Here is a 27,246-nt window from a genome sequence, read left to right on the forward strand (position 1 = left end):
AATAATGGGAAGAAAAATGGCATCTGAAGCATAGAAATAACTTTTTCTGTTTCTGAGGTCTAGTTCTGATTGGAATCACACTTTGATTTATTTCTTTAGTTTTAATTTGGGTTATTAAATAAGATTATTCCACTACCAAAATTCCTTCTGTCTTGCATTATAAGTGTGTTTAAGATTAAACTGGATCCTAAGATTGCAGACTCCAGGAAAAATGTACTACTTGTTATGCCATGGCATGATTTAATCTGTGTTTAAATTGTGGATGTTATCTGTACATGCTAGTACTTTGTGAACTGATTTACTGTACCACCATCCCGATTTGCTACAGAATGTCAAGCAAGTGCGTACACAAATGTTGATAAGTTTATCTTTTGGATATTTTGTGTGTCATCTGTCTCTGCCATTTATGTTTGCACTCAGATTCTGGCCATTAACCGAGGGGAAAATCTGAAGATCCTGACAGTGAAGGTCAACATTCCTGACGGGGTGAAGAATGAATTCTGTTGGTGGTGTGTCAATGAAAGGTCTGCATGGATATGTATTCCTACAGAAATCTCTTTTTTCTATAGACAGCTGCATACTGAAGTGTATCTCATATGTCTTGTTACATTAAGAGAAGAAATTAAACAAATATTTATTAGATTAGATGAAATTAGCAAGTGGATAATTCTTACTCTGTGTTTCTAACTGCTGTAGCATTATGCTGAAAAGATCATGCCTTGGGCTATATTTGCAAGTTCTGGCACGGTTCTTCAAGCAGTTGAATTTTTTTTAAACATATGCAAAGGCTGGTGAAATGTGAATATATTTTCAAATTGTAATATCCATCACATCCAGTAACCTTTACTGAAAGGACTTCGTAGAATCCGATAGAGTATATTCCAAACTTCAGAAAATACCTTCATATGCCCAATTGCAATGATTAAATAGGGCTATGTAAGATTTTAGGTCTGTGAAGTACATAACTTCAAGTTTCACAAATGTAAGGAATTACATGTTTAAAAAGAATTTAATGGATTTAACAGACAAACAAATGTAACTGCTTTCAGTGCATAGCTCTCACATATCGTGTGAACCATCTCTTGCATTTTGATCTCTTTTTAAGTTGGAAAACTGGACTGTAAAAACCAGATTCTTTTCTTTCTTACTGATTTGTTCATACAAGTTGTCTGGGATTTTTAAGCCTGTAGTGAGATGTTTAGTGTGGCATAATTTTCAAGGTCTTTTGCAAAAGTTTAGGTTAACTATATGTGTTTTGTGCAATATCTGTAAGACAGTTTTTTTCTTGGAAATTGTACCTTGATGTCCTCTACTGGAGAATATTATGATCCAAACAGTGCGTCCTCCTTGCACATATAAAAAATGATTTCTCTTTCTCAGTAGTTTAAAATATTGGGCATTGTTCTGGTGGTATCTTAGAAACTCCTTCCTTTGCATTCTAGAAATGAATAACCAAAAGGAGGGAAGAAAAATAGAAAGAATTGCACCTTTTAAAATATAAAACTGAATACAGCGATACTGCTTTAGCATGTATTTCTTTTTCACAAGAAGTCCAAGAAAAGGATGTGGTAAAAATGTTCCTTTTCACTGTAGAAATTTAATAGGGCTGTTTCCCTCTGAAAGGGAAGAATAGGGCTCTGAAAGTATGAAAGTATTTTTTGGCCAGATACTGTTTCTCTTAGATCAACCTTTTTTGTTTTGAGGAAAGTATCAGGAGTCACAAACACACCTGTTTTTTTTCTACTTTTAGTACCTGTAACAGAATTTCTGTCCTCCCTTCAAGCTGTATATTCTGTAAGCAGAACATAGCTGTCGGTCTTCCTTTTACTGCATCTATGACAGAATTTGGAAGCACTGTGGACCACAGATAATGGAACAGCTTGTCACTGCTACACAAATAAAAGTGAGATGTAAATTGAGATATTTTTGGTTGGTTACCCTTTTGTGAGTCATCTTGGGATAAGAAGAATATTGACCTTGGAAGTGAATACTTATTAATATTTTGCACTCATAAGGCTATATGTGCTTATGGCTTTTTACTATTTAAGGACACTTTTCCACTATTATAAAACTTCTGAAGGAATGGTTTTAATCTTTGTGCATTAACATCAAGGACAGATCCTGATCTTCCTCCTTAGATTGACAACTGTTTTATCAAACTGACAAATAGTAAATCTGCCCTGCAAGCTTTGAAATGGTTGTCCAGGTGTGGAATTTGCATTATTTTTCATTACATTGATTTGCTGGGTAGAGCAGAAGGTTAATAACTTTTTTTTGAGTCAATGGTTTCAAAACTTTGCAAAGATATTAGAAATTTGCTAGAAATCACCCACACAATCAGTTGCAGAACCAGAAATGCCAGCTTGCTGCGGAATTTGGCCAGTATTTTAGCCAGAAAACAGTATCACCTACTGCCTAGTGGATTAGTAGCAAATATTCTGTACTGTTTGTATTCTTCTGAGACAAGTATTTTAGCATTAAGTGCTTCTGCAGTAGAAAGCGAGTTTGGAAGACTAGAGTTCCTTATTGCATTGAGCTCTGTGTAGATGCTGTCTAAGAATATTGTACATTTTTTGCAAGTTCAGAATGTTTATTAGCCTGTATAAGCATCTGTTTCCTTGCAATTTGGGTTTGTGTAGAAAATTCAGGAATATCCTTATGCCTGGCCCAGTGGATTGTGTTTTTTCACAAAAAAATGGCATCTCTGTGGTTTGACAGTGAACTACTTCCATTAAGACTAGAATTCTACTGGTCCCAGAGACTTTGCTGTGAAATTGAACACAGAAAAATGATCAATGAGAGAGCCAGAGAGGGGCTGCTTAGCTGGCTTTGAGTATAGATACAACATGGAGTTGTTTCTAAGTGAGATGGGGTGAGAGTTTGTTCCCAAGTGGAATTGCAGCCTTGAAAATTAAATTTGATGTTTGATGATGTTTTTTGAGTTTCCAGTTAAATATCTCAGATCCTGTGTAAAGTCCATGGTAGAGGCCTTAAAGGCTTGCTTTGTCTGTGGTTACTAACTTGGTACATTTTTATTTAATGTTTTGGAGGAACACAGAGCTCTGCTGTTTGTCCTTCAGGTCTAAAAGCCTAGCTGGGCTCTTCCTGGAACAGATATTAATCAGTACTTACAGAACTAGTGGTTCTTAATGTGGGCTCTGTTAATTCTGTTTGTGTAGTTCTACCCTCTGGTGTCTGAGTAGTCCAAGCCATTTATGTTTGTTGTGGTCTCTGTTGGGAGCACTAGGATGTGGAGAGCTGATGATCAGAGTTAGATGATACTATTTGTATGGAGCTTTTTTAAAATTTGGCTTCAAAAGCTAGATCTTGATTAAATAATCAAGAAAAATCCATTCTTAGAGGGAGGCTTGACTAGGCTGTGATGATCTTTAAAAATTTACACACATGATTTTGCTTTTTGCAGCAAAGTGGATTTTTCTCTTCTTTCAAGAAGTATTGAAATTATTAAACTACAGTATTTGCTATGATTGAACTTGCTGTTTGAATGTTTTCTCATTTGTAGCAACTTCTAGCAGAATGTTGCCTAAATTTTTACTTATCTATAAGCAGGTAATAAAAATATCTGTTGTGATAACCTATTTACAGAGGAAAAGTTTAACTGGCTTTAATGGATGGATGAGAGGGGGAAACAGCTGCCAGGTTTCCGAAGTCATTCTTATTTTTGCTGAGGATGTTAGTCATACTTGCACCTGTAAAACCTTCATGTTTATAGAATGTGATGGCAGTAAGAGGATTTAAAGCCTTTCTCAGTTTTATATAGGTATAGAGTAGTCTCTAGTTACAAATAAGTATGATAGAGGTATTTGCAAAAACTATTGGCATAGTGATGCGGTCATGTGGCTAAGCACTGAATTGCAGCCCTGAACGTTGTAAAACTGAATGGTGAGCTTAATTCTGCTCCTGTGTCTCTCTGCTTAATGCAGGGTTGACTCCATCACACATTTGTCAGCTATTATATGCACAGACACATAGAAAAGCTGTTTCAGGAAGTTGCAGATCCCCTTAGACAACTGAAAAGCTGTCTGGGTAGGAGCAATTTTGAATTCTCAGTGTTTATGAGTGGCTGCAAACGAGATCAAACGTAAAATTCAGGTCTGGTTTTGCTGCAGCTGGACACGTTGACCATAATTCTAGCATGCTTTATTTAAAAAAACCAAGCCATCCAAAGAAAAACTTTGAAAACTTGTGTGTTTTTTGTAAAATATGTATGGGTATCTCCCATTACAGTTTGGGACCCAGGCATGTTAAATAATACAATAAGTGAAGAAAAATCGGAGTGTTATCAATATTTTTTAAAAGTAATAAAAATCAGGTGGACTTTAATAAAAAATGTCAATAGTATTTGTTTTTATTTGAGTATAATATATCTGGGTGCTTCTCCTTCACCTCAATCTCTTCTCACCGGGTGGACAATCTCAATGAGTCAGTTCTGCTTGTTCAAGGACTCGCACACACACACCAACCCACATCCCTCACACGCTCCTTCGTGGAACTTTGCCCTCAACAAAAAGATCAACTGATTAAATATCTAGGAAGCTTTAAGAGTGAGGTGTATTTTACAGCAAAATTTGAAGTATTTGTTATTATAGTTATGTAGTTACCATGCAGTCTACCTAGAAAAGAGTTCAAGGCTTCAGAGAGTTTGGCTTAGAAGAAGTTGGAAAACAGACCTGTTTTTGTTTGCTATTGTTTATTTAATTTTCCCTTTTCCTATATTATTATTTACACTTCAAATATATTAGTAGCTGGTAAAACAGAAAAACATTTAAGTTTTTTGGCTTCTGTGGTTTAAGAACTGCTGCAAGATTAGTAGGAATTCATTTAGAAGTTGAATAGAGATACTCAATGCATTCCAAATGAAATTTAAATTGGGTTTTATTTGTTGGCATTAGTGTAGCTCCTTAATCTCCATGTGTCCATAGTTGGCTTTTTTCAGTTGTTTTGCAGTGACAATCACAGAGGATGTTTAGTCATTTTTTTCTGATGTATTGAGGAATAGAAACAATGCAACCCTAAAGGTATATGGAACCAAGTTCTTTGTTCAGTTATAATAAGCTTTGACTTCTCAAAGTAGATAATGTTTTTTATGTTTTCTTTAAAACATAAACCATAATTGTGTTCTAATACCTAAGAAAAGATAAGCCTGTTCCTTGTGTGGTATTAGAACTATGAGCAACTTCTCATTCCTTTCATATTTTACTCATGATTTAGTTGCCTAATTATTGTAGTAATTCTGCAGTTTATAGGATATAACAATGTAGAAGCCTTTCAGGAAAATTCCTTTTTTATGTAGTTGTTTGCATGTGTTCTTAAAATATTTTTTATTTTTCTTCTAATCTTTTGCAGATGGAGACCAAAACAATTTTTAAAACCAGAATTTATGAGGCTACTACGGAATTCTGTAGAGGATGCATATAAACGCCTTATATATCCTCTACTCTGTAGGGAATTCAGGTAAGCCTGGAATAAATCTGTATTTTCATATTACTGGGTTTTTTTTAGCAGTTCCCTCCCCGATGTTTTGTTAGACTATTACTTCTCTATTTGAAAATATCAGCATGTTTCTAATCCTCTGTGCTTACAGAAGAAATGAACTATGTAGTCTTGGTTCTATAGATTTAATTTCTGACTATCAGAAATTAAATCTATAGAACCAGTTTCGGCTACAGCAGAGAAATGATTTTCCTGTGAAGACATTTTACATGTAGTAATGTAGTAACATTAAATGTAAAATGTAGTAATATTTTACATGTTTACATGCTTAGATACTTGTACATTTATCTAATAAAGTACGATTTAGAACTATATTATCATGATAGTTTTATCTTTATTCTTATAATAGCATAAACTGTGATGTCACTGAATTTTTCAAACATCTTTTCGTGTCATAGCAATAGTACTGTCAGTGACTCTATTCTGACTCACTCTCTTTTACCTGTCTAATAGAATCAGCAAAGTATTGTTAAGGTCGGAAGCACCCCTCGTGTTTGCCAGCTGCATTTTGGAGCAAATGAATTGGTTGTAGTGTTAGTCTGATAACATTTTGTGAGTATTGTGATGTCTCTAGAGAAGTTGGTGAACTTATTACTGGTGATACTGTAGTAATGATGTCGTTGGATATCATGATCCCTTGTTAAGATCTGTAATATTATTCCAAATTTAAAGGAAATTGAAGACTTAGTATCAAATTAGCATGAATTAAATATATTGTGGTGTAGTATAAGAGTTTACCATATAGTGGAAATGACTGAATATGTCCATTAAGAGTGTTATCTTCTAAAGGCTGACAGTACTTATAGTGTGATTCTGCAATACCAGAGAAGTTCCTCAAAACATTGCATGCTTTGTTCTGGCAAGGTTATCTGAGACGTGATGTAAATGTTAATGCTTTTTTTGAGGTAGTTCAAAATGAATCCGAGACCCTGTTTCTTGGACCAGAGATGTTGAAATTGCTTGTATCAAAACAATATACTATCTAGTACCTAAAATCAGCAACCACATTGTGAAATGTTTCCTCTGTACTTTCCTGGATGTGCTTTTGTGTTTGAATTGGAGCTGTTTTCTTGACACTTTTTCATGAACATCATTGCAAGAATGATCTGTGTTCGACCTCTCTCAAAAGAACCATCAGCTCAAGATTTTAATAACATGTATTTTCAGTGGCTTTTGAGCTTTTTCACTACAGTATGTTGTGTTTGCTTATTGCTTTGCAAGCAAGATTGCTTCACTTCTTTTGATAAGTGAGCCTAGTATTTTTTTACGTAGATTTCACAGATTTCTAAAAATACTGAGTTCACTTATTTTGTGACCACAATACATGTAGCTACTCTAGGGGAGGCTCTGTGTCTATTGGGGTCAAAATGGGGAACATGTCATGATGGACAGTTCAGTTGTTGGCCTCTGTCACATGGGAGTGAAAGTAGTTGTCATTCCTAGCCATCTCTACAATCAAACTCTTTAAATATAAAGAAAAATACCTACTTTTTAGTGGGGTTTGGTTTTAAGAGAACTAAGCAACTTGACATGTGGGGTGCTTCAAGGCTCTTACTGTGTTTTTATTCAGTGGTCTGTACCACAGGACTGTTGTGGCCTGTGTTGTGTGTAACACTTTGAGGACTGCTGGAGCAGGAGGTTGCTGAAGGCTTTCTGTTCTACTAATCAAAAGGGGGAAAAAAAAAGCTTCCTTCCCTACTGCTTATTAGCTGTAGCTCACAAGTAATCAATGAGAAGTATATGAAGTTTGCTGCCGGTTCCTGAGGGGATGTCTGCTTAGGTTTTACTCTTTATGATGTTGTTGCATGATTGGTGGAGTTTGTATAGGAAAATCTGATCCTTCTCCTATAGAGAGGAACTCAAAGCACCTGACAGTATTCTGGTCCCTGACCACTTAACCCTTATCCTCCTCCTATTTTCTTTCCGGACACACCAGGAGCTGTTTTTTCCGACTCTTGCAAAGGGCTGCTAAAGTATTCAGTACCTCCTTTTAGCATTAATATTTCCAACCCACCTCCTGCTGTTCTTTTTTCTTTTTATTATCATTAAATGTTGGAACAGAAAGTTTCCAAGAATGTCTTGAAATTGCTGGTGCTTCTAGTGATCAGAAGAAGCATGAAACTTGCCAGCAAGACGATTACCTTATTTATTGTTTAATTTCCTTTCTTCCATTCCGTTAGATATCATTTCTTGTATCTGGTATAATAATGTCCATTGTTGCTTTTGGCTCTTTCGAATACATTTTATCTTGTTGCAGTACTGCATGGAATGATTGTCAGGCTTTCATGCAAGTGATGTGGCATGGGCATATTTCTTAATGGATAATCCTTTCATAATTTTCCATGCTTTCTTGCAGAGAGCACTTTCTCTCCTCTGTCTTCAGGGACACAAACATTTCTCTGTATATCTTGTTTCACACCTGAAGCTAGTTTGCAGATATTTTTCCACAGAAATGTGATTGGGAGTGTGGAATTTCAAATCTCAGTTTAAAAACTGAATCTTATAACATTGAATATGGAAATTAATAGATCATTTTTAGGTTATTTCCTTTTATTACGATACACCTGTTAGTGATACACAGTCTGAATGCTTTGTAGACTTCAAGGGAGGGGCTTGGAGTCCTGACTTTATTGATTTTTTTTTTCATAAAGTAGGAACTGAAGAGTTTTGAGGTGTATCTGTTTGGGGCTTTTTTTTTCCAAAATAGCCATTTTATTTGTGTTTGGAGAGGAGGGCTGCTCTCTGCCTTTTATCTCTGCCATATTAATGAGAACTGTTGTAAATTGGAAAAGCATGAAGCTGGACATCTTGCCATTTGGATGAAGCCAGTAACACACTGAAAAAGAGAAAGGTATTATATTGTTTTGGGTAGCTTGATGGGTTTTTTTCCAAAGGATCAAATTATTATACCAGGCTTGAAATTAAGGGCCACTGCTTCAGACAGTAGATCATGTAATTGATACAAGTGTTGAGTAAGAGACAGAGAAAAAAGAGATGTCTATATTTGAAATTTAAAAACACAGGATATTACATAATAGAGAGGACATTCCCCCTACACACCTGGCAATTTCAGTAACATTTCCTGTTGCTGTAAAAGTTGCTGTATATCCATGCCAATTTTAAACATGATTTCCATACGGCTGACATAACTAATAGCATGTGTTTAGGGGCAATTTTAATTCCTTCACAAGTCTCCCTTGGATTGACAGGAATTTGTAGTGTGGGAGGACTTGGCCTTGTGGCAGCTGGGACCCTGTGACCTTGGAATAGGTGGAAAGATGGAACTTGGCCTGTCTTTGTACAAAACCTTTGGGTCGGGGCATTCCATTCCCTTGTTTACAAACCACTTTTAACCTTCATTTACATGCATGGGTGACTAGTTGATTTTCTGTTGTGTGTATTTAGAAGATCCATACTTCTGTGAGGCTGAGATGTTTGCTTTTTTTTTCTCTGGTCTCTCATAAGTGGCATCTAATTCTTCTGTCTCTGGACTCACCCTAGAAGCAGCTTGTTCTGTGGTTTAGGTTTTTAAATTTTTTTTTCGATTTTTTTTTTTTTTAAATTAGAGAAGGGGAAAATGGGAGAAGGATGCTGTAAGACTGAATGGTCAAGAAACAGAGTGGCAACTGAAAGGCAGTGGAAAATGAGTATAAAATTATACTTTCAAAGGGTAGTAGTTATCTTTTCATAAGTAAAACTATTAGCTCTGAGCTATCCTGCTGCTGGAGAGGGGCTTTGGCACCATGGTGTAAGGCAGCTCCACATGAATGTCAAGTGCTCAGAAGATGAGATTATTTAGTTAAGGTATAAAGACAAAGAATCATTGACTTATTTGGCTTGTGTTTGGAATATTGTTGTCCATTTTGGTCCACTCACATGGGGAGGGGGGTAGGAAGTAGGAAAACAATTCACTGGAACTTGAAAAGGCCCAGTGAAGGGGAATGAGGAATGAAATAATTTCTCTGGAAAGAAAAAAAGTGGCTACACTATGACTTCAGCTTGGAAAATGGAGGACTTAGACATAATCAATGTGTGAAGAGTGAAACAAGGTTTCTAGGGATAAATTTTTACTCCCCTCCAGTATAAGGCTTAGGGGAGCATAATAAAACCAATCAGTTTCCAACCAAAAGGTGGCAGCTGTTTACACAGTTCGTTATGGACCTGCAAAACTCACTGCCAACAGACTCTGTGGATGAAAGAATTTTATCTGTCTTCAGGAGGAGGTTGGATAATTGAGCAAGAGCTCTATTATGAGCTAGTAAAGACAAGTCATGTCAAGCCCAGGAAATACTCTGGAAGCAGTTGTAGGCTAGGACAAGATTATGGGACAGATGCTAGTGCTGCTCTGTCAGCTGCTTAGGCAACTGCTTGGATACAGACTTGGGGGCAGAGTACTGCAGTAGAGGGACAATTTAGCTGAACTGCAGCAGCCATTCACGCATTTGGTGGTGATATAGAGTGTCTGCTCTTTGCGGAGGCCGCATTTGAACTGCTAAGGAGTCTTGTAATGCATGTATGCCCTTCACCATCTCTCTTTGAATTGTGTCTGTGATAATCTCATCTACCTGATACAGAAACAAAGAACACATGGAAAAAAGGGAGCCTTTTGCTGTTGCACACTTCCCTAGGAAATGCTCCACCAGTTGTGTGTGAAAGAGGATCTAGACATCTTTCTGGACTACTTTACAAATGAGAGATGATGAGGATTTATTAGTTCTTTCTGTACCGGTGTGGGATGAGACAGGGCTGAGCTGGTTGACTGGTTGGATCCTGGGCAAATTCAAGTCAGGCTTTTGAGTTCTTCCACAACCAAAAACTGCTCAGAGCACCTTCATACTCCATCTTGTCAAATAGCCCTTATGAGGGTTCTCTTTGAACTATTTGTAGTGTACTTGTGCCATGCATTGATTGACCTAAACAACTTGAGCAATTTTCCATTGTGATAGGGTTAGTTAACTGTAATGCAGTTTTTTTTCCATTCTGTAGAATTAAACCAAGATAGCAGGTTTTTTTCAGTGATGGGTAAAAAGAAAAGGAGAATAAGGGCACTGGCTACCTTTAAATGAAGGCTTTACTGGATTGCTTTTGACTTCCCAATTATTGGAGTTACTGACAATGAAATGCATAGACAAGTGATAATGAGTACCAGCAAAAGAAAAAGACATCAGAGAAGTGATGAATATTTTTGTATCTATTACTCTTTCAGTTTTTTTGGTTTTTTTAAAAAAGTGCCATACCATGATGAAAATACTTGTCCTTGTCAGTCATTGTCTTGCTGGCCACATGTAACAAGTAAGACATTGTGAATCTTTACATCTTCTCTCAACAAGAGTAGTTTGTTTCTTGTGACACTCTGCAGTGTTTGTGCTTCGAGTCATCTAAGTCAATCCTTACTGCACTACCTCACTTCTTTCTGTTCAAGAACATAACTTGGGAAAGAAAGGGAACACTGTGGCCCCAGCAGCTTTGCAGTTTGTTCTGAGGGTTCAGAATACCCTCCTAGAAAAAGCTCAAGTCTTCACACTTCTTTGATGTCTGTTAAATAAAGCCATCCAAAGACAAAATTAAATGCCTCAGGAGTCATGGTGTGTTAGCCATTAATTGGAGGGACCCTTCCAGTTTCTCTCTGGTACCTCTTGGTATAAACCACCATACATTTTTTGCTGGATTGTGGTTTTTCTCTAGAATTGTGAAATTATGATGAATTTGATCTGTGCCTCCTTCAAATCGACTTTTCTTTACAATTAGTAAATCAGCTTTGAAAGGAAGCTGTTCTTTGCTCAAAATTGAGTTGATGTTTGAATGGTGGTTGGTGGGTGTATGTTCTTACAAGTGTTTCTCTTGTACTTTTTATATTGACTGGCTTTCTTAGAACAAGAATGAGATGATATATAGCTGATCCTTTTGAAAAAGGTGTCAACAACTTGATTTGAATTGTAACATTAATTAAAGATGATGACAACATGATTGGAAAAAGCCTTACAACTTTGGAACAACTAATAAGTGTATTTGAAAGTAAATTGAAAGAAAAATATTTTGTATTTTTTTTATTCTTTTATTTCTATCTTTCTAAGATCCAAGTTGACATCTGATGCAGAGAAAGAGTCTGTGATGATGTTTGGGAGAAATCTCCGTCAGCTGCTTCTGACCAGCCCTGTGAGGGGCCGTGTTTTGATGGGAGTAGATCCTGGCTACAAACATGGCTGCAAGTTGGCAATTATTTCACCAACCAGTAAGTTTCAATTCCAAACTTTTGGAAGGACTGATAAAAATATATTCATTTAGAGTAAAGATAGTTTCAAAACCTACTTTTTTATCAAATTCTTTTTTTTGGTTAAAGCTTTTAGTGCTTTCCACGCATCCTGTTGTATAAATTCCTTTCTTCAGCTAGCTTAAGTTTCTGGCACCTGGATTCCAGTGACTTCTTTGGCATTATTACTGCTCTCTTAAATAGAACTTAAAATGCCTTCTGCCTTCCTGAATACAGGTTGAAATGATTGTGCCCCTCAGTAGTCAGCAAAGAGAACACCTGGCATTTTTATTGTTTAACAAAGAATTTGAATTTAAGTACTTTCTATAATATTTTTTTTCATGGTTAGTGTCTTGGACATCTGGACACTTTTTCAGCCCTTTTTGTTTAGCAGTGTGTGTGTTTAATGTAAGAGGTCAGAAACATTTTTTTTGCAAAACTTCTTAGCTTACTTATAGAACAGAGCATTTCCACTTCATCCTAGTCTATTCAGGGGATACACACCTCTTTAGGCTTATGCAAAAATGATTTGTTTTCCTTTTATTTTGTTGTTGCTTTATGCTTGAGACTATATCCACCCCAGAAGAATGTAAAGAAAGGTGTGTTGTTTAGAAGGCAATAAAGGTCAGGTATTGATTGAGCTTTCATTGCACCATTAGTTATCAGTAGTGGTTAATGCAGTTCTTTCCAAATGTGATAGATGGGATGATAAGAGCTAGCATTGGAGTTCTAGGACTTATATACTGCAAGTCCTTAGACTTTCTAATTTTCATCACTCTTTACTGGATTTCTAAATTGTACTACACTAGAACAATAAGTATTTTATAGTAAATTGCTCTTTTTCTCTGTGATATAATGCATTATATTTGCTGATAGTTTTAGGTGTTCATTACTTGATATGTGAATATGTCTTCAGGGAACTACAAAATGTATTAACTTGTTTTTCTTTTACCAAAGCATTCTTGTCCTATGCCAACCATACATTTCTTCTAAATGGGTATAGAGATCAAAGGGAAAGATGGCCGATTAAGAAGCTTTCTTTGTGAACCATTGAATTAACTTCTGCAGGATGTAGCCTTTGGACCTTTGTGGATTTAATCAATTGGCTTTGCCTTTCATTCTAGGTCAGATACTCCATACTGATGTAGTTTACTTGCATTCTGGTCAAGGATTTCGTGAAGCTGAGAAGATAAAGAGGCTTCTTCTCCAGTACAAGTATGCTAAAGAAACTTTCATTTGTTGCTCTTTCTTACCAAACAAAATGAAAACCTTGATTATAGAAATACTTGATTTTGATTGCATTAAGAATTCTACTGTTTAACTGGAGGCTTGTTTTCTTTAGTCTAGTTCAGAGCTTGCTTTTTCTTTTGTGTTCCTGCTTTTGCAGTACATATATGTTAGAAGCACATCAGATCAAGCCATGGTTATGAGTAAGGCTGCGTGCTATGAATGTATCCCCATAAAACTGTTAATCCATTTATTTTTGGGAATAGAAATTAGCATTAAGCTAAGAAATAACTTTAGCCTTCCTCTTCCTAGCCCCTGCAACTCCCAAATCACTCATCAGTCTTTCTCTGTTCCAAAAGTCGCATTAGGTTTTGGTAGAGTTTTGTCATGCAAAGGAAGTCCTGCAAAGGTAGCTCTCAGATGGAATTACAAACAGGGGCAGCATGATTAAAAGTTTGTGTCCAACTGTGTCTGTGGACAGACATCTGGTCTACTGAGTCAGCTGCTGAATTACCACAGCATACAGTCCAGTTTGTGTATAAGCATTAGATTGGCTTTAAACAAGGTGATTTGGTGGCTGGCTGGCTGTGGTGAGGGCAGAGGGAATGACCTCACAAGCTGTTGGAAACAATGATAGTCCCATTAAGGAATTAAGGTGCTGATTGCTTTGGCTTCTGCTCTTTTTCATGACTCATACCAGATGAGGGAAATATGAGGTGAAAGTGTTTGAGGACTATAAATAACATTCCATTTATTAATATGAAGTATCATTTTTGGATTTTCTCCTTATATTACCACTGTACAATCCCATTACAAATAAGTGAAAATTTTTTACTCATCTCATGAATTGTCATATTGAAAACCTGTTAAACACAACATGATGCTTTTAGGAATGTTTTCTCATTACATCTGGGCCTTGTATTATCTAAAGATAGATATATTGATCACAGTGGTGGATTGAATACTACGAATGAAAAGGTATAAAAGAATATTTGAGAGTAATTGTTTGGTTTTTTTTAACCCACACAAAGCTGCAGCACTGTTGTGATTGGCAATGGCACGGCCTGCAGAGAAACAGAAGCTTACTTTGCTGACTTAATTATGAAGAAATATTTTGCACCGCTGGATGTTGTTTACTGGTAAGATCCCTTTGCTGGGGTATTATTCATTTGTTCAGCATATTTTAACCTAACAGGTAATTTTAGATGTAATTGTTGAAGTATTTTTTTTTCTGCCTTGTCTGTATTTGAGTCAAGCTTGACCCAAGGTTCTAGCCAAAGAAAACTAGCTGTAGCTCTTTGAAGCATGACAGTAGTTATCCTGAGTCAGTAAGAGAGACTCACTGAAGCATTTTATTTTTTCTTCCTGAGGTTCACTCTCTTGCTATTATCACTGTAACAAAGTATGCAAGAATAGCAACACTAACAGCTAAGGACCCATTTGGCGTTTTGTATTTATTTCTTGATAAATGAGGTTTAACTGCCCGTGATAAAGCTTCTGTTGTCTGATTGCAGTATGGAATGCTTGGTAATCCTATGGGAATTAAATGATCTGGAAATAAATACTGTGTTAATACCAAGTGGAGAGTAGTGAACATATTTATCCTTTTCAGACTTCAAATTTTGTCCATTAGTTTGTTGAATTTGAACTAAAGTATTCTTCTGTTGGTTTGGAAGGAAACTCTATTTTATTACCTTCCTTTCTACCATGCAGTACTCCTCTCTTTTTTTTAATTCCCACCTTTATATAATGTTTTTTTCTAAAGCATGTTTTGTGATTTACCTTGGATTATATTTTGTGCCAACATTTAACAGCAGTATTTAGTTTTCACTGTCTTAGTATGCTGAAATAAGTTTTCCATATTTTTAAAGAAGGTTATGGCCTTTTGCTGTTCAAACTGTTCTATACATTTAAAAGTGCCTTTTTTTCATAAAGTAGGAAGTGGCCTTACAGATATGTTTAACAAATGTATTATTTCTACTGTCTTATGGTGTGATTGCAGTTGTTCTTCATTTCTACGATTCCCAAGTAAATTTGTGCAAGATTCCATTCTTAAATCACTCTTTTATTCCAAGAGATGTACTAAAGGTTTTCTAATGGTGATTGTTTGCAAAGGGAGGAGGTTATTCAAGCTTCTGAAAAATTAGGCATCCTAATTGCTGAGTGCAAAAACAGTGCATGTTTTATGACTGTAGAGAGTGCAAAACACTTCATACTGTGTGGGTTTTGGTAAATACTTAATTTCACTATTGTTCACTTAATATAGCTTAAAATCCATTATTATAGCAATAAGTGTTCCATCTGAAATAGTGGTTTTGTTTATTTATTGATCATATACTACTTTACCCAGAAAAAAAAAAATTATATAATATTGTGATTGTTGTTTTTTTCACTGTTTACCTTTTCTGATTTAATATTTTCTCCCTGTTTATAATTCAAGATGACAAAATTTTCGAAGTAGTACTTAAGTTACCAAGTTCTTAGAACCAATAAAAGCTTGTGTGTAATGGGAATTAGTATAAATGCTGTATGGCAGAAGTCAGGTTAACAAGTTTGTTGCTTTCTCTGGTAGTGACCAAGAATTTTTTAACCTTTCACTTTCTCCAGAACTGGTATTTGTAGCAAAAATCTATAACTGCAGTTGTTTAACTTCACATGTAATATCCTGAAAATTAACATAATCAGAAATATTTTTTAAATGTATACATTTATGTTGTTAGAGGTTTTCTTATGTTGGGTTCATACGGCAGAGCTAGTCCATACTTCAAAATTTGTGTGCAGAGCCATGAGGTACTTGATGTTAAAGCCACGTGATTTTTTTTTGTAGTTCATGCTATAGGTGATATGTGGGCCTCTTGAACTTTTTATACTGCTGTCTGTGTGTGAATTTATGTATGTGAGTTTACAGACAGACTGTATTTGCAGTGCTTGTCTCTCTTCACATTTTGTCAGTCTGTACTGAGTTTTTTTGTAAGGATCAGAGTTCCCATGTATCCCTTTCTGATAAACTAGTGTCATGTACATCTCATTACTTTATCCAGTGTTGGGGTTTCCAAGCCATGCTGCTAAACCCTCCAAGGCAGCTACTTTTTCCTTTCTAGCTCCAGAAAGCAATAATCTCCTTGGTATTTCTTAGTAACAGAAAGGAAGGATGAGTTCAGCCATCCAACCCCCACTTGTGATAATACAGTGAAACGCCTGGAATTTCAGTCCGAGTTAAAAATGTGATACTTGCTAAGTGAGGAGCAATTAATACAGTGTTACTGTTTGAGCAATAGGGGACGGTAGGTGTACATCAGGATAACTGCTATACCTTTTGAAGGGAACTGTGGAAGGTGACTTGCAAGAATATGCTCTGCTGATCCTCCTCTTTTTAAAAAGTAAAGTCCTCTAGAGTACGTGCTTTCAGATCACAAACAACTTTTCTGCTTCCATGTTCAAAGTCTTTCCTAGATTAGGTTGTTTTCTCATGATAGGCTTCTTTTAAAAGTATGAGGACTTCATTTATACGTAGGCTGAATACAATCTCTCATCAGTTCTGTGGAAACCTGTGTATGCTTTTGGATGAAGTGATGTTTATTAATTGTTTTTCACTTAAAATCTGTAAGAAATAATTTCAGCCATTGTTGGAGCAGTTAATTCTTAAGGCCTGCTTCAGCAGGTTGCAGTTATAAATAAAGAATGGATTTCCTAATCAATATAGTTTCTTAAACTGTGGGGAAAACAAAGCGACAAAGAACCCCAAACAAAACAAAACTACCTAAACCCCCTAGAACAAAAAAACCCCATCCAGTACTTGAACTGTAACAGAATGAGTCAGTTGCATCTAACATGATATCATTTCCCAAGGTTTCAGCTTGTCACAGGGATGCACTGAGCTGCATCAAGGTGGAAATCCTTGACCAGAAAAACAGAGCTGAGCTCTTTGCTGTATGCAAGTTTTAGAGAATTACTATTTGTATCTGTGTTGAAACTTCTTCCTTAACGGAGTCCAGATATAAAGGGGCTTGGCAGATGAGGTTGGACACTCGCTATAAGCTGTTGTTCAGAAAGGTGAATGATGGGGAGGTACTACAGACTTCAACTTCCTTGGGAAATTTTAGCAGTGGAGAATAGGATCAGGGATGATTATAAAAAAATTAAAATCTGTTCATACTTTTCTGTCCAGTTCATCATGTAGAGCTTGGAAGCATGCATTTCCAAGGAAGTGAGACAATAATACAGGTGTAATTTCAGAAAGGTGTGTGCAGTTGGTGCACGCACAAATAATGAAGGCTAAAGATAATATATGAAAAGCAAATGATTAAAATAAAAAATACTTAGCAATGGCAAATGTAAACTGCATAGAGTTTTACTGAAGTTTCCCAAAGAGAAGACAAATCAGTGAAGACAGTAGTGGGATATGAGGCATATGGCATGATTTTTCATGTGGCTTTAAAACCTGTCTGGACTCAGCTTGACAGTTTTTGATTTAAAGCAAATATTTTTCACTATTTTTGTAACTAACATGCTTTCAGATAGCTACATCCAACCTAAATAACTACAGGACTTTCTTTTCCTTTTTTTTTTTTTTTTTTTAATGTAGTTTCCCTTTTAGAGCTGTGTTTATTGACTTAGATTAGGATTGGACTAGAGCCAGGGACAGTCATATCTAGTCTTTGGGTTTTTTGTTACAAATCAGTTTTTGTTACAAGGTTCAATAAATATTTTTGATTATTTATGTTAGTTCTATTGTGAGTTCTTGCCAAAGATACATTGTATTAAAACCAAAACAGATGTTCTAGTTTAGACAAGTGTATTTGTTTTAACAGGACCAGAAATGTAAATGAAACAACATTGTGTTCAGCATTAACATGGCAGATGATGAACTTTCAGGATTTCATTGGCCTTTTTGGATTAAATTAAAATCTTGAAAAAATATTTCAGGAATCTGTTTTTCTTTGATTGCTGTCAGTTTAAGGCATCTTGGAAATGAAAGCTATCTGAATGACAGGTGAACTATGCTAAAGCAGGACAAAATAAACAGTTCAATCTTTCTATTTGGCAAAATCAAATCATAATTTCTCTTTCAGCCTCAATGGTTTTGTTGTCACAATACAAGCATTCTTACTGATCTGTCTCTTATGTGCTTGCTGCATTAATGCACACTCAAAGTATTTCAGCTTGTATTTAAAAGGAAGTTTGATAAGTGTCAGGAATTGTTAATTGTTTTCAACATGCAGCATAGAATGCAGCCAGGCAAGTGTATTTTTTGTTGTTGTTTAAATGGGTTGGTGTTTAATTTCCTTCTACTTGGTTTTAAACTTGATGCAAAATCCTTTTCTGCCACTTACAGCAAAATCTTTTCTTATCCTCAAGACTTTATAAGCAATGTATTTAATAATTTACTGCTGTTTAAGTTCAAACACTTCTTTACTGTGACGAATAGGGGAAAGTCTGTAATGTCTTGTAAAGTTCTCATTGGGTTTTCTTTAATGTTTAAATTATCTGTTTTAGAATACCAAGAAATGTTCTGCTAAGGTAGAATAGGGCTGTAATACCTTTTGAAGTTGGACCTTGGTGGCAAGAAATTAATTTACAAATGTTTGTTCTACAGGATTTTAGGTCCGCTTGTATTTTATAGGTGTCTGCACATGCTTTAAATATCCTTTTCAATTTAAATGTGTGTTTTATGTTGTTGAATATCTGCATTATGCTCTCTCAGCTTTAACAAATGCCACTTTCAAGTTCCATGCCTCTACATTTCTAATGTTACACTAGCTTAATTCCCATTACTTTTCTGCTTCATAGCACTCGCAGTTTGAAAGGGACCTAACATTCGGGTTCACATTATGATAATTAGGTTTCAAAGCAGTGTGGGGGGATTAAGATGTCTGAAGTCTAGTTGCCGAATAAAGTTCAGAACTACTTGTAAAACTTGTTTGAGTGGTTAACAGAAGTGGTTTTATTTATTCAGTGCTCATGCAGCATTAATCCGTATTTCATCAGGTACCCACAGCGCTGTAACTCTAGATATGACCTTGGGACTTAATTTACCCCATCTCAGTTTTCCTTATTAATGTGCCATGAAAGAGGTACATGAAAGATAGCCAACTTCAAAGCACCTTTTCAAATAAAGTGGTTGATATGAATCCTCTGGTATTTAACACTGTCTGTCAAATGTTTCAGCTGGTTTGCATCCTTTTACAAGCTATTGCTTGCTGCATTAATGCAGTTGTTTCAAGTCTGTTGAGAGTATGAAGGGGGTAGGGATATGGGAAACTTTATTCCTATTTCTTTTTGATTGTGTTTCCTTTAAGCTGTTATTTTTGTCTGTTAAGCTATATAAGTCTCTTGATGACACATTTATGTACACACACCTACACACCTTAGGTCATTAGTTGTCTGATCCAGAAGGTGGAAAGTAGTTTGGAAAGTTTTGGCTAAAGGAATACATATTCAGTGGAAACAATGCACTCATCTGAAATGTGCACTGAAGAACCTTTGTTCTGCTTTCATCTCTTTCAAGCTCTAGTGGAGTGATGAGAAGTCCTAAACAGTGAAGGACTACTTTGAGGAACAAAGAGGTTTAAAATGTGTGTGAAGAAGACACACACATTTTCAATGAAAACATTCTAAATTATGTAGTGATTTCTGGCCAAGCTGTCTTTTCTCCCTTATTTATAAGTTATGTTCTGTTGTTATTATTTACCACAACTGAATGATCATGCATACTTCAACTGAACAATCATTTTGCATGCTCTTATATTTAGAGGAGACAGTCATGTCTTCTGCATAGAGATTACTTCCTCCTACGACTCTTGGTTGTTCATAACTTGGGTAGTAATTTATCTATTGTTCAGTACAACATGGACTGGAACAAGTGACTGCATTTAAAATAGGATCCAGTGCTTGTTTCTGGCTATCTATGTTGAGCTGGACCCATACTATATTCAAAATGGGAAATTTAGAGGTGGTCTTTCCTTTGAAGCAAGGATTCACCTCTGCCCTGACTGTAGCCACCTGTACCATCTCTAGCTGTGTTTTTCTAAGGGGAGGGAAGGAAATGGGTAAGCAGTGAAGTTGTGATGGGGCAGGTGAAACAGGAGAAGGTAACTTCTGGCTTGCATAGCATGAATTTGAAACTTTATGAAGCAAACTGTATAAATGGTACACTTAATTATGGAGCTGTCTTTGATATTTCAGAGAAATAATTCATGGTTTTCAGGATGAGAACAAGCACTAATTGGAAGTATTTCAGTGTAGTTAGAGATTATTAATTCCTTGAAGTTGAGAAAAAGAGTAAGTTGCATATGGTGTCTAGATTCCAGCAATGTGAAAGCAGGGGGTCAGGAAGCAAATGTTACTAGTGAAAGAGATCTAAATCTTAAGGAAAAAGTCAATTTTTCCAGAACTCTGGGACATGTCGTTTGACTTGCATCCAAGGGAATCTGTGGTAAAACAGTCTGCGGGGAGAAAGGAAAGTTTTGTGCAACTTCCCTTCTGTGTTTTCTCTTTCTAAGAGTTTATAAAAGTTATGTATTCTCAATATGTAAATCTCTTCAAGCCTTTAAGGGTACTAAATAAATAGCAGAAAGGGACGATTTTATGATGAAAAGCTATTAAATGTATGACAACATGGCTAAGGGCAGCATTCTCTTCAGTTAGAAATGTACAGATCTCAAATATACTTTTTCAAATCAGATAATTGAAAAATTGAACATGATCAATTCTTTCTCTCCTTTGTTTTCTCACAGAGAAACCATTTATATTTAGGATTTCAAAATGAATTCTCTGTTTTCAATTTTATGTGCCCCACTGAGCAGTAATTTGAACACAGGCTGTTTTCTTACAGATCTTTGTTATTTTCAGATTAATGAAACAACTTTTTTTTAGGATAATCAGCTTGACTTCATCTGGTATTGCAGCACAACGAAAGTCAGGTGAAAAGGGAAAACCCTCCAAAAATATTTCCAAACACAAAACAAGAAGTTGTTGAAAGGTAAAAGATGATTCAAAAACACCAGAAAAAGAAGGTGCAGTGACCAAGAGCTACCATTTCTGCATGGGGTGTGCCTGTCAGGTCCCTGGGGGCAGTTTTGGCATGTGTGTATTGCATGAAGTATATCCGTAGAACAAAACTAGGAGTTTTCCTAAAACTCAGTTAAGACAAAATCAGATTTAGTCTTAATTTAAATAAAATTAGTACTTAATTTAGGACTAGTAAAACTATACTGTGAGTCGGGGATTTTATCTTTTGGGTGTGTTTGACTTCTACCAATGAAGTCTTCAGAACTATTATCACTTCACATTTTGTGGTGGTCAGTGGTTACAATGCCATCTCCTTTCTTAAGGGCTTTCTGTGTTAAGAAATTCCTCTGGCCTAAATTCTCTTGTTCTAGGCTATTTCCAGAGCCCTGAAATAAAAAAGGTTTTAATCAATTTAAGGAAGACAACTGCATCTGAAGTTTACTGGATTGCTCCAGTCAAACAAAGGAGAGCAACAAGGATGGTGAAGGGCCTTGAGGGAAAGCCATATGAGAACACCTGAGGTCACTTGGTCTGTTCAGCCTGGAAGAGACTGAGGGGAGACCTCACTGCAGTTACAACTTCCTCATGAGGGGAAGAGGAGGGGCAGGCGCTGATGTCTTCACTCTTATGACCAGTTACAGGACTTGAGGAAGTGGCCCAAAGCTGAGTTGGAGGTTTGGATATTAGGAGATTAGGATATTTGGATAATAGGTTGGATATTAGGAGAAGGTTCTTCACCCAGAGGGTGTTTGGGCACTGGAACAACTCCCCAGGGAAGTGCTCACAGCACCAAGCCTGACAGTTCAAGATGTGTTGCGACAATACTCTCAAGTACATGGTGTGACTCTTGGGGATGGTGCTGTGCAGAGCTGGCAGTAAGACTTGATGATCCTTTCAGGTTCCTATCAACTCAGCTTATTCTGTGAAAGAAAAAGTTAATTTCTGTGTTTGATATTTCTGAGGACACAAGTTACATAATAGGACAAAATTAAGCTTTTTATTTCAGACTGAAGTGATTCAGATTATTGTTTAATGTACTTACAACTTCTCAAGTTTTTCTGTGCTCTTTGGTCAACACTGCAAGGTTCTTACCAGTTTAATATCATAGAAAGAAAGCTCTTATTTAGCAGAACAAATATAACACAAGATGATGATAATATAAAGTGCCCACTTCTCCCATAATTGCTGTATTTATTTGATTCAACATCCTTTTTTCTCTCAAGAGTTACCAAACCACTCTTCATTGTTGTTGACACACTCTTACCATTTGCAGTATCAGTAGAGGTACCAAAGCATGGAACTTTAAAGTCACCATGAAAGGCTGTGCGCAGGTCTCAGCGCTGTGTGCCATCTTGTACTTCTTAGCAGGAGAAGCCAAGGAGCCTTTTCTTAAGAGATATCTGGGTGGTTGCCAGGGTCAAGGGATGGCTCAAGGAATGCAGGAAGCTTGAGGAAGTGGTGTAGAAAGAATGAGTGCAGTCAGCGAATAAGGGGCATGGCACCTTGAAGGTGCTTCCTCTAGACAGACATGTTAAAGTACAGTCTGTGGGAACTTTGTGCAGCTGTGTCCTTATTTGAGCTGTGTTCCTTGCCTGTTCAGTGCAGCAGGTTGTGTCAAGAGAAAGTTCCCTGATCATTTGTGAGCATGAATGGGTGGTGTTCAGTCCAAGCTTAAAATTGAGGTTTGGACTTGAGCTGAAAAATGTGACCTAATATTGCTTCTCAGACTAAGCATTGGAGAAGACTCCTCTAACAGCTGCATATAGGAGGTTTTCCCCAATACTTTGTTTATTAATTCCTTTTTAAGCTGGAGTAAGCAAAATACCCTTGTTTCGTATTTCCAGAGTGTGTTTGAAAATGCTGTCTATTCTTCAGAAGGCATGGAAGGTTAGAATTTGATCCGTTAATGTGAGGTCCCACGTGAAGAAAATTAGTGAAGCTTTAATAATCCAAGACTTAATTGTTCCAAACTTGGTATTGATATTGATACCAAACAAACAGAAAAGCTTAGGCTTTCAGGTAGGCTGCTGCTGCTGCAGCTTTTTAAGAGCTTCCAAATGAGCATGCATGGTTCTGTAGTTTCTGGTGGCTTTTTTTTTCTTTGAAGTAACATGTGTGGTCAACCTTAGTTTGTCGTAGTGGAAATGGGATGTAGTCAGATTTGGATGTTACCTGATAGAACACATTGAGAGAAAGTGACTGAGCTGAATAATGATCATTCTTTGATGTATTTTTGATTTGCAGATCATTGAAATTACTGATGGCAGTGTAAAAACAATCACTCCAGAGACTGTAAGCCTACTTGCAGTGGGCTGTGTTCTTTGATGTCCTATTTTAAACACCTTGGAAGTAGCCTGTGAACCACAGGTTGAAAACCATTGGGTTTGCACCTGAAAATAACAAAATACAAACTGTTTAAATAGATTAAATCCTCCTTCTCATTTATATTTGCAGAACTTTAATCATGGGAATTTAATTTTGGGAGTTTGGGGTGTGCATCTCAAGCTGCTGGTCTTTCACCCATTGCCTAGATGAAATAGAATTGCTCCACACTAGTATGGTATTGTCATGCTGACAACAAAATCTTTGATACTGGAAGTGGATGTAAATTAAAGTCATTAAAATGTTAATTTATGTTTTGTGTTAATATGGTATTTCTAAAATAAATTATGCTTGTGGCATTTGGGATATTACTCTATTATCCTTATACGTAAGCGACATCAGAAACACCTTAGTGTGTTTTAAGTGACTGAGTCATGAAATAGCTATTGGTAATTGGCAATTAATAAATTTTCACTAGTAAAGATTGAGAAACTTCATTTAGGATCCTTACTATGTAAAGAAGCTCCAACAGAAGTTATTTGTGAAATCCTGTCAGGAGTTAATTTAAATGGAAGCCTGTAAATATAGTGTGATTAATAGTGAGAGCATCCAAATTAAATATAAATACAAGATGATTTGTAATGTACTAAGCCTGAGTGTTATTGCACAGTCAGAGCTGGTTGTATATTTGGATAGTGTTTTGTCTTCAAGTAGACATTCTGTAAGAACCTAATGGAGAAGTAAGCATTTTTCCATTTGTGTGAGTTTGCCAGTAATATGTTTTTACTTAAGCTGAGATTCTGCCAAACTTCATACCTATTCATTTGTAAAACCACATTTGCTGCTCTGCATTTTAGCTCTTACTGGGCATCCTTTATTGTTGTGAGATGTGATATATGGATTTACTCATTTATTTAAACTTACTGTGCTATTATCTTTGATGCTGATAGCAGAAGCTTAGAATAGGCACTTAGATTACATTCAGCTGCCAAACATTAGATATCTTAATTTCAGTGTCTTCTAGCTGTCAGAGGCATGAGATTTTTCATCCTAAGTCATACATGCCCTTGTTAGTGGAGAAAAGTTTCTTTATTTTTAAGAATTAATACTGTTGAGATCTGCTAAAAATGAAAGTTTGTGGGCAGATCCTAAGTTTAGATAGAAATCTCCCCCAAAAATTTTCAGGCTTTTTTTAGTAGTAAACCTCAGGAAATTGTTTCCTGTACTACTGCTAACAAGTTCCCCCAGTACTAGGAGAACAACTAGTGCAACCTTTGCTTTAAAAAAGACAAAATGCATTGGATTTTAGGAAGATTTGAATATTGAACATTTATGATCTTTAAGTGTCTGGTAGCCCAGAATCTTCCAGGACTGAGAAGCAAATGCAACTTGTCTGTCAGTAGAGCAGTAAAGAGCTCTTTCCTTCTGCAGTTACCTGAAATTGCAATTTCTTATCCTGATTTCAGGCTATTGGCTCTTAGAGGCTGTTGGCATTGCAGGAGTGAGTGCTGCCCATGTTGCACTTTCCCTCAGAGTAATTTTTGTAATGCTGAAACTGGGAGTTATGCTTGCCTGGACTCATTTAACTTTTCTTATCAACTAAGTGCATGGCAGTCTTAAGAGCTCCATGAATGACATTGAAAGAAGCCACAGCAACAGGAGATACTTCAGCACGCTTCTGCTTTTTTCAGGGCATGAGAGGCAGAGAATATAGACATGCTGTGTGTCTCAAAGGGACTTTGCGTAGGTTATTTCAGCTTGAAAAGGGATTAGACTTAGATGACTGCTGTGTCATGTGGTTGTAACTGAAGGTGCCTATTGAGGATAATTCCTTTCTATAACTGAGTCCCAGCAGTTTTGTCAGTGATGAGTAAGTGGAGAGAGGGACAAATGATCTGTTTGTCATGGTGAGTGATACAGAGAAACTGCTCCTGAACGGAGACATCAAAATGCACAAACTGCATGAAACATCTCCCGCAGTACCCACCCCTCCTGCAGCAACAATGGGCAACTGCAGGGGAGAGGGCAGAGAGGAGAGAGTGATGCTGACTTTCTTCTTCCTTTTCAGTTTTGGGGCAGATTGGTGCTGCTTGGGTTACTCCATGTACAGTTGTAAATGCAATCACATCCATCTAGCAGTTCTGCATGTTTAGATATTTTCCTTTCCTTATAATACCTAATGCTCCTGAAAGTGAATTTGTTGCTCACATAGAAATAACGTTTTTGCTTTAATCCTATTTGCAATTGCAACTAATATCAGTTTCTAATTAAATCAGATTTTTTTTATGTGGCAGCAAATATTGTTCAAACAGCTCAGCTGTCTGTGGATGTTTCTAAATCAAAAGCCTGAAGGTGGGAGTGATGATGTCTGTCTATAAGCAGTTATAGTTATTCCTTATAATAAATTGGCTTTTCACATAAAACTTCCCTCTCAAACCTAATTAAATTTATATTTTCTAAAACTTCTTTGGCAGCCAAGGCAACATGCCTACTGCCTGTTCAGTTCTTTTATTGGGTTGAACTAGAACTAACATTTAGATAGAATACATTTTGACATTTGAATTTGATGTAAATGTTTCAGGGAAACATGCATCCTCCATGGGTGATTCTCTTGTCACCATTATGATGTCGTACTGTAAATATACTTTGTAAGTGGGCTTTCAGTAAAATCAGTGATGCATTTATTGCTTGTTCCTGGTCTATTTTTCCTCATAGTATAAAATTACAGCTCCAAGTTACTTTTTTTCTTTTTAATTAAAATTATTTTCTAGAACTTTGTCATTTAAAAATAAATCAAACTGGATATTCCTATTACTTCTCAGTGATAATGTCTCTGCAAAAGGAAATGTTAACTCTAATTTTCTGCTGTAAGAGTAAACAGAAAGAGACATTGTCAATTTGATTGTTTTAAAATGAAATAATTTTGATATCATATGATATCTTTTTAATATATCCTGTTTTTCTAGCTAACAAGAACAGTAAAAAGACTTTTAAAGGAATGTTTAACTCCTTTTAAAGGAATGCTTAAGGCTCTCCTATTGTCTATTCCTCTTGTTAACCCCTGCTCCTTTAGGGAAATGGCTCTGCCATCATCTTGCTGCTTCTACCTGAGTGTCCACAGGCACTTGGTGCTGCCATGATTGTAGCTTTCTCCTTGGGGGAGCTGGTTGATGATCTCATGGCCTTTCTGGACAAGACCACTCACTGGAAAGTGAGCTCATTATTAGCTTATTGAGCTAGAGAAAATTATTTTTCCTCTTACTGGCTTCTTTTTGGTAAAGCAGTTACAGTAGATTGTAGGTTGCTGGACTTCTTACACTAACAGGAATAATGTTTTCTGATTGAGACAAGATTTTAAGCCTGGGGTTGTTCTGGTGCTACGTGAGAAGAAAAAAGTGGTGGCACCTAATTCAAAGCAGATTCTATTCAATTTTATGGTCTGTAGGAAATTTCTTCCAGGTTTTTATAAAGCAAAGATACAGATGAAATGTTGATTTGTGTCAATATACTTTATTTAGTATGTGATGCATAAAATGCAAAATTAATTCTTTTTGGTTCAACTGTAAATATTAGCTTTATGAAGCAAAGCTAGTCTGTGGTTCATTTTAAGTTGTAATAAAATTTATAATTAGTGCAGTGGACTTTGAGCAAGATGCTTTCTTTATGTAAATTGTCTTTGTGTCATCTGAAATGCCAGTTCTAGCACTCAGTGCAGGTTGAAATCTTAGTGATTACAACAGGTCTTGTCAGAATTTTAATGGAGTATGTATGATTTGAGTTCAAGTCCATTCTTTATAAAGTTTTTGTAGGTTAGTTTCCATTGGATTTAATGACAGAATACAAGTTTGGGTTTTCTTCTTCAGTATGTTACACTTAATGTAATTAGATTGCATAAATCACATCTCGCATGTGGTGATGGTGAT

At 36.2% G+C, this 27,246-nt stretch overlaps 1 protein-coding gene across 2 annotated transcripts in view; it reads left to right on the plus strand.

The window, feature by feature from the left end:
• SRBD1 (S1 RNA binding domain 1) overlaps positions 1-27,246 on the plus strand; it is a 124,171-nt gene that overhangs the window by 20,359 nt on the left and 76,566 nt on the right. For both annotated transcript variants that reach the window (XM_084202457.1, XM_084202458.1), the window contains exons 12-16: positions 421-524; positions 5,368-5,475; positions 11,589-11,746; positions 12,889-12,979; positions 14,023-14,130. In XM_084202457.1, coding sequence (XP_084058583.1) covers positions 421-524; positions 5,368-5,475; positions 11,589-11,746; positions 12,889-12,979; positions 14,023-14,130 — 569 coding nt within the window. The remainder of the gene's footprint in view (positions 1-420; positions 525-5,367; positions 5,476-11,588; positions 11,747-12,888; positions 12,980-14,022; positions 14,131-27,246) is intronic.

Source organism: Fringilla coelebs (assembly GCF_963513975.1).
Source record: "Fringilla coelebs genome assembly, chromosome: 3".
Lineage (NCBI taxonomy): Eukaryota > Metazoa > Chordata > Aves > Passeriformes > Fringillidae > Fringilla > Fringilla coelebs.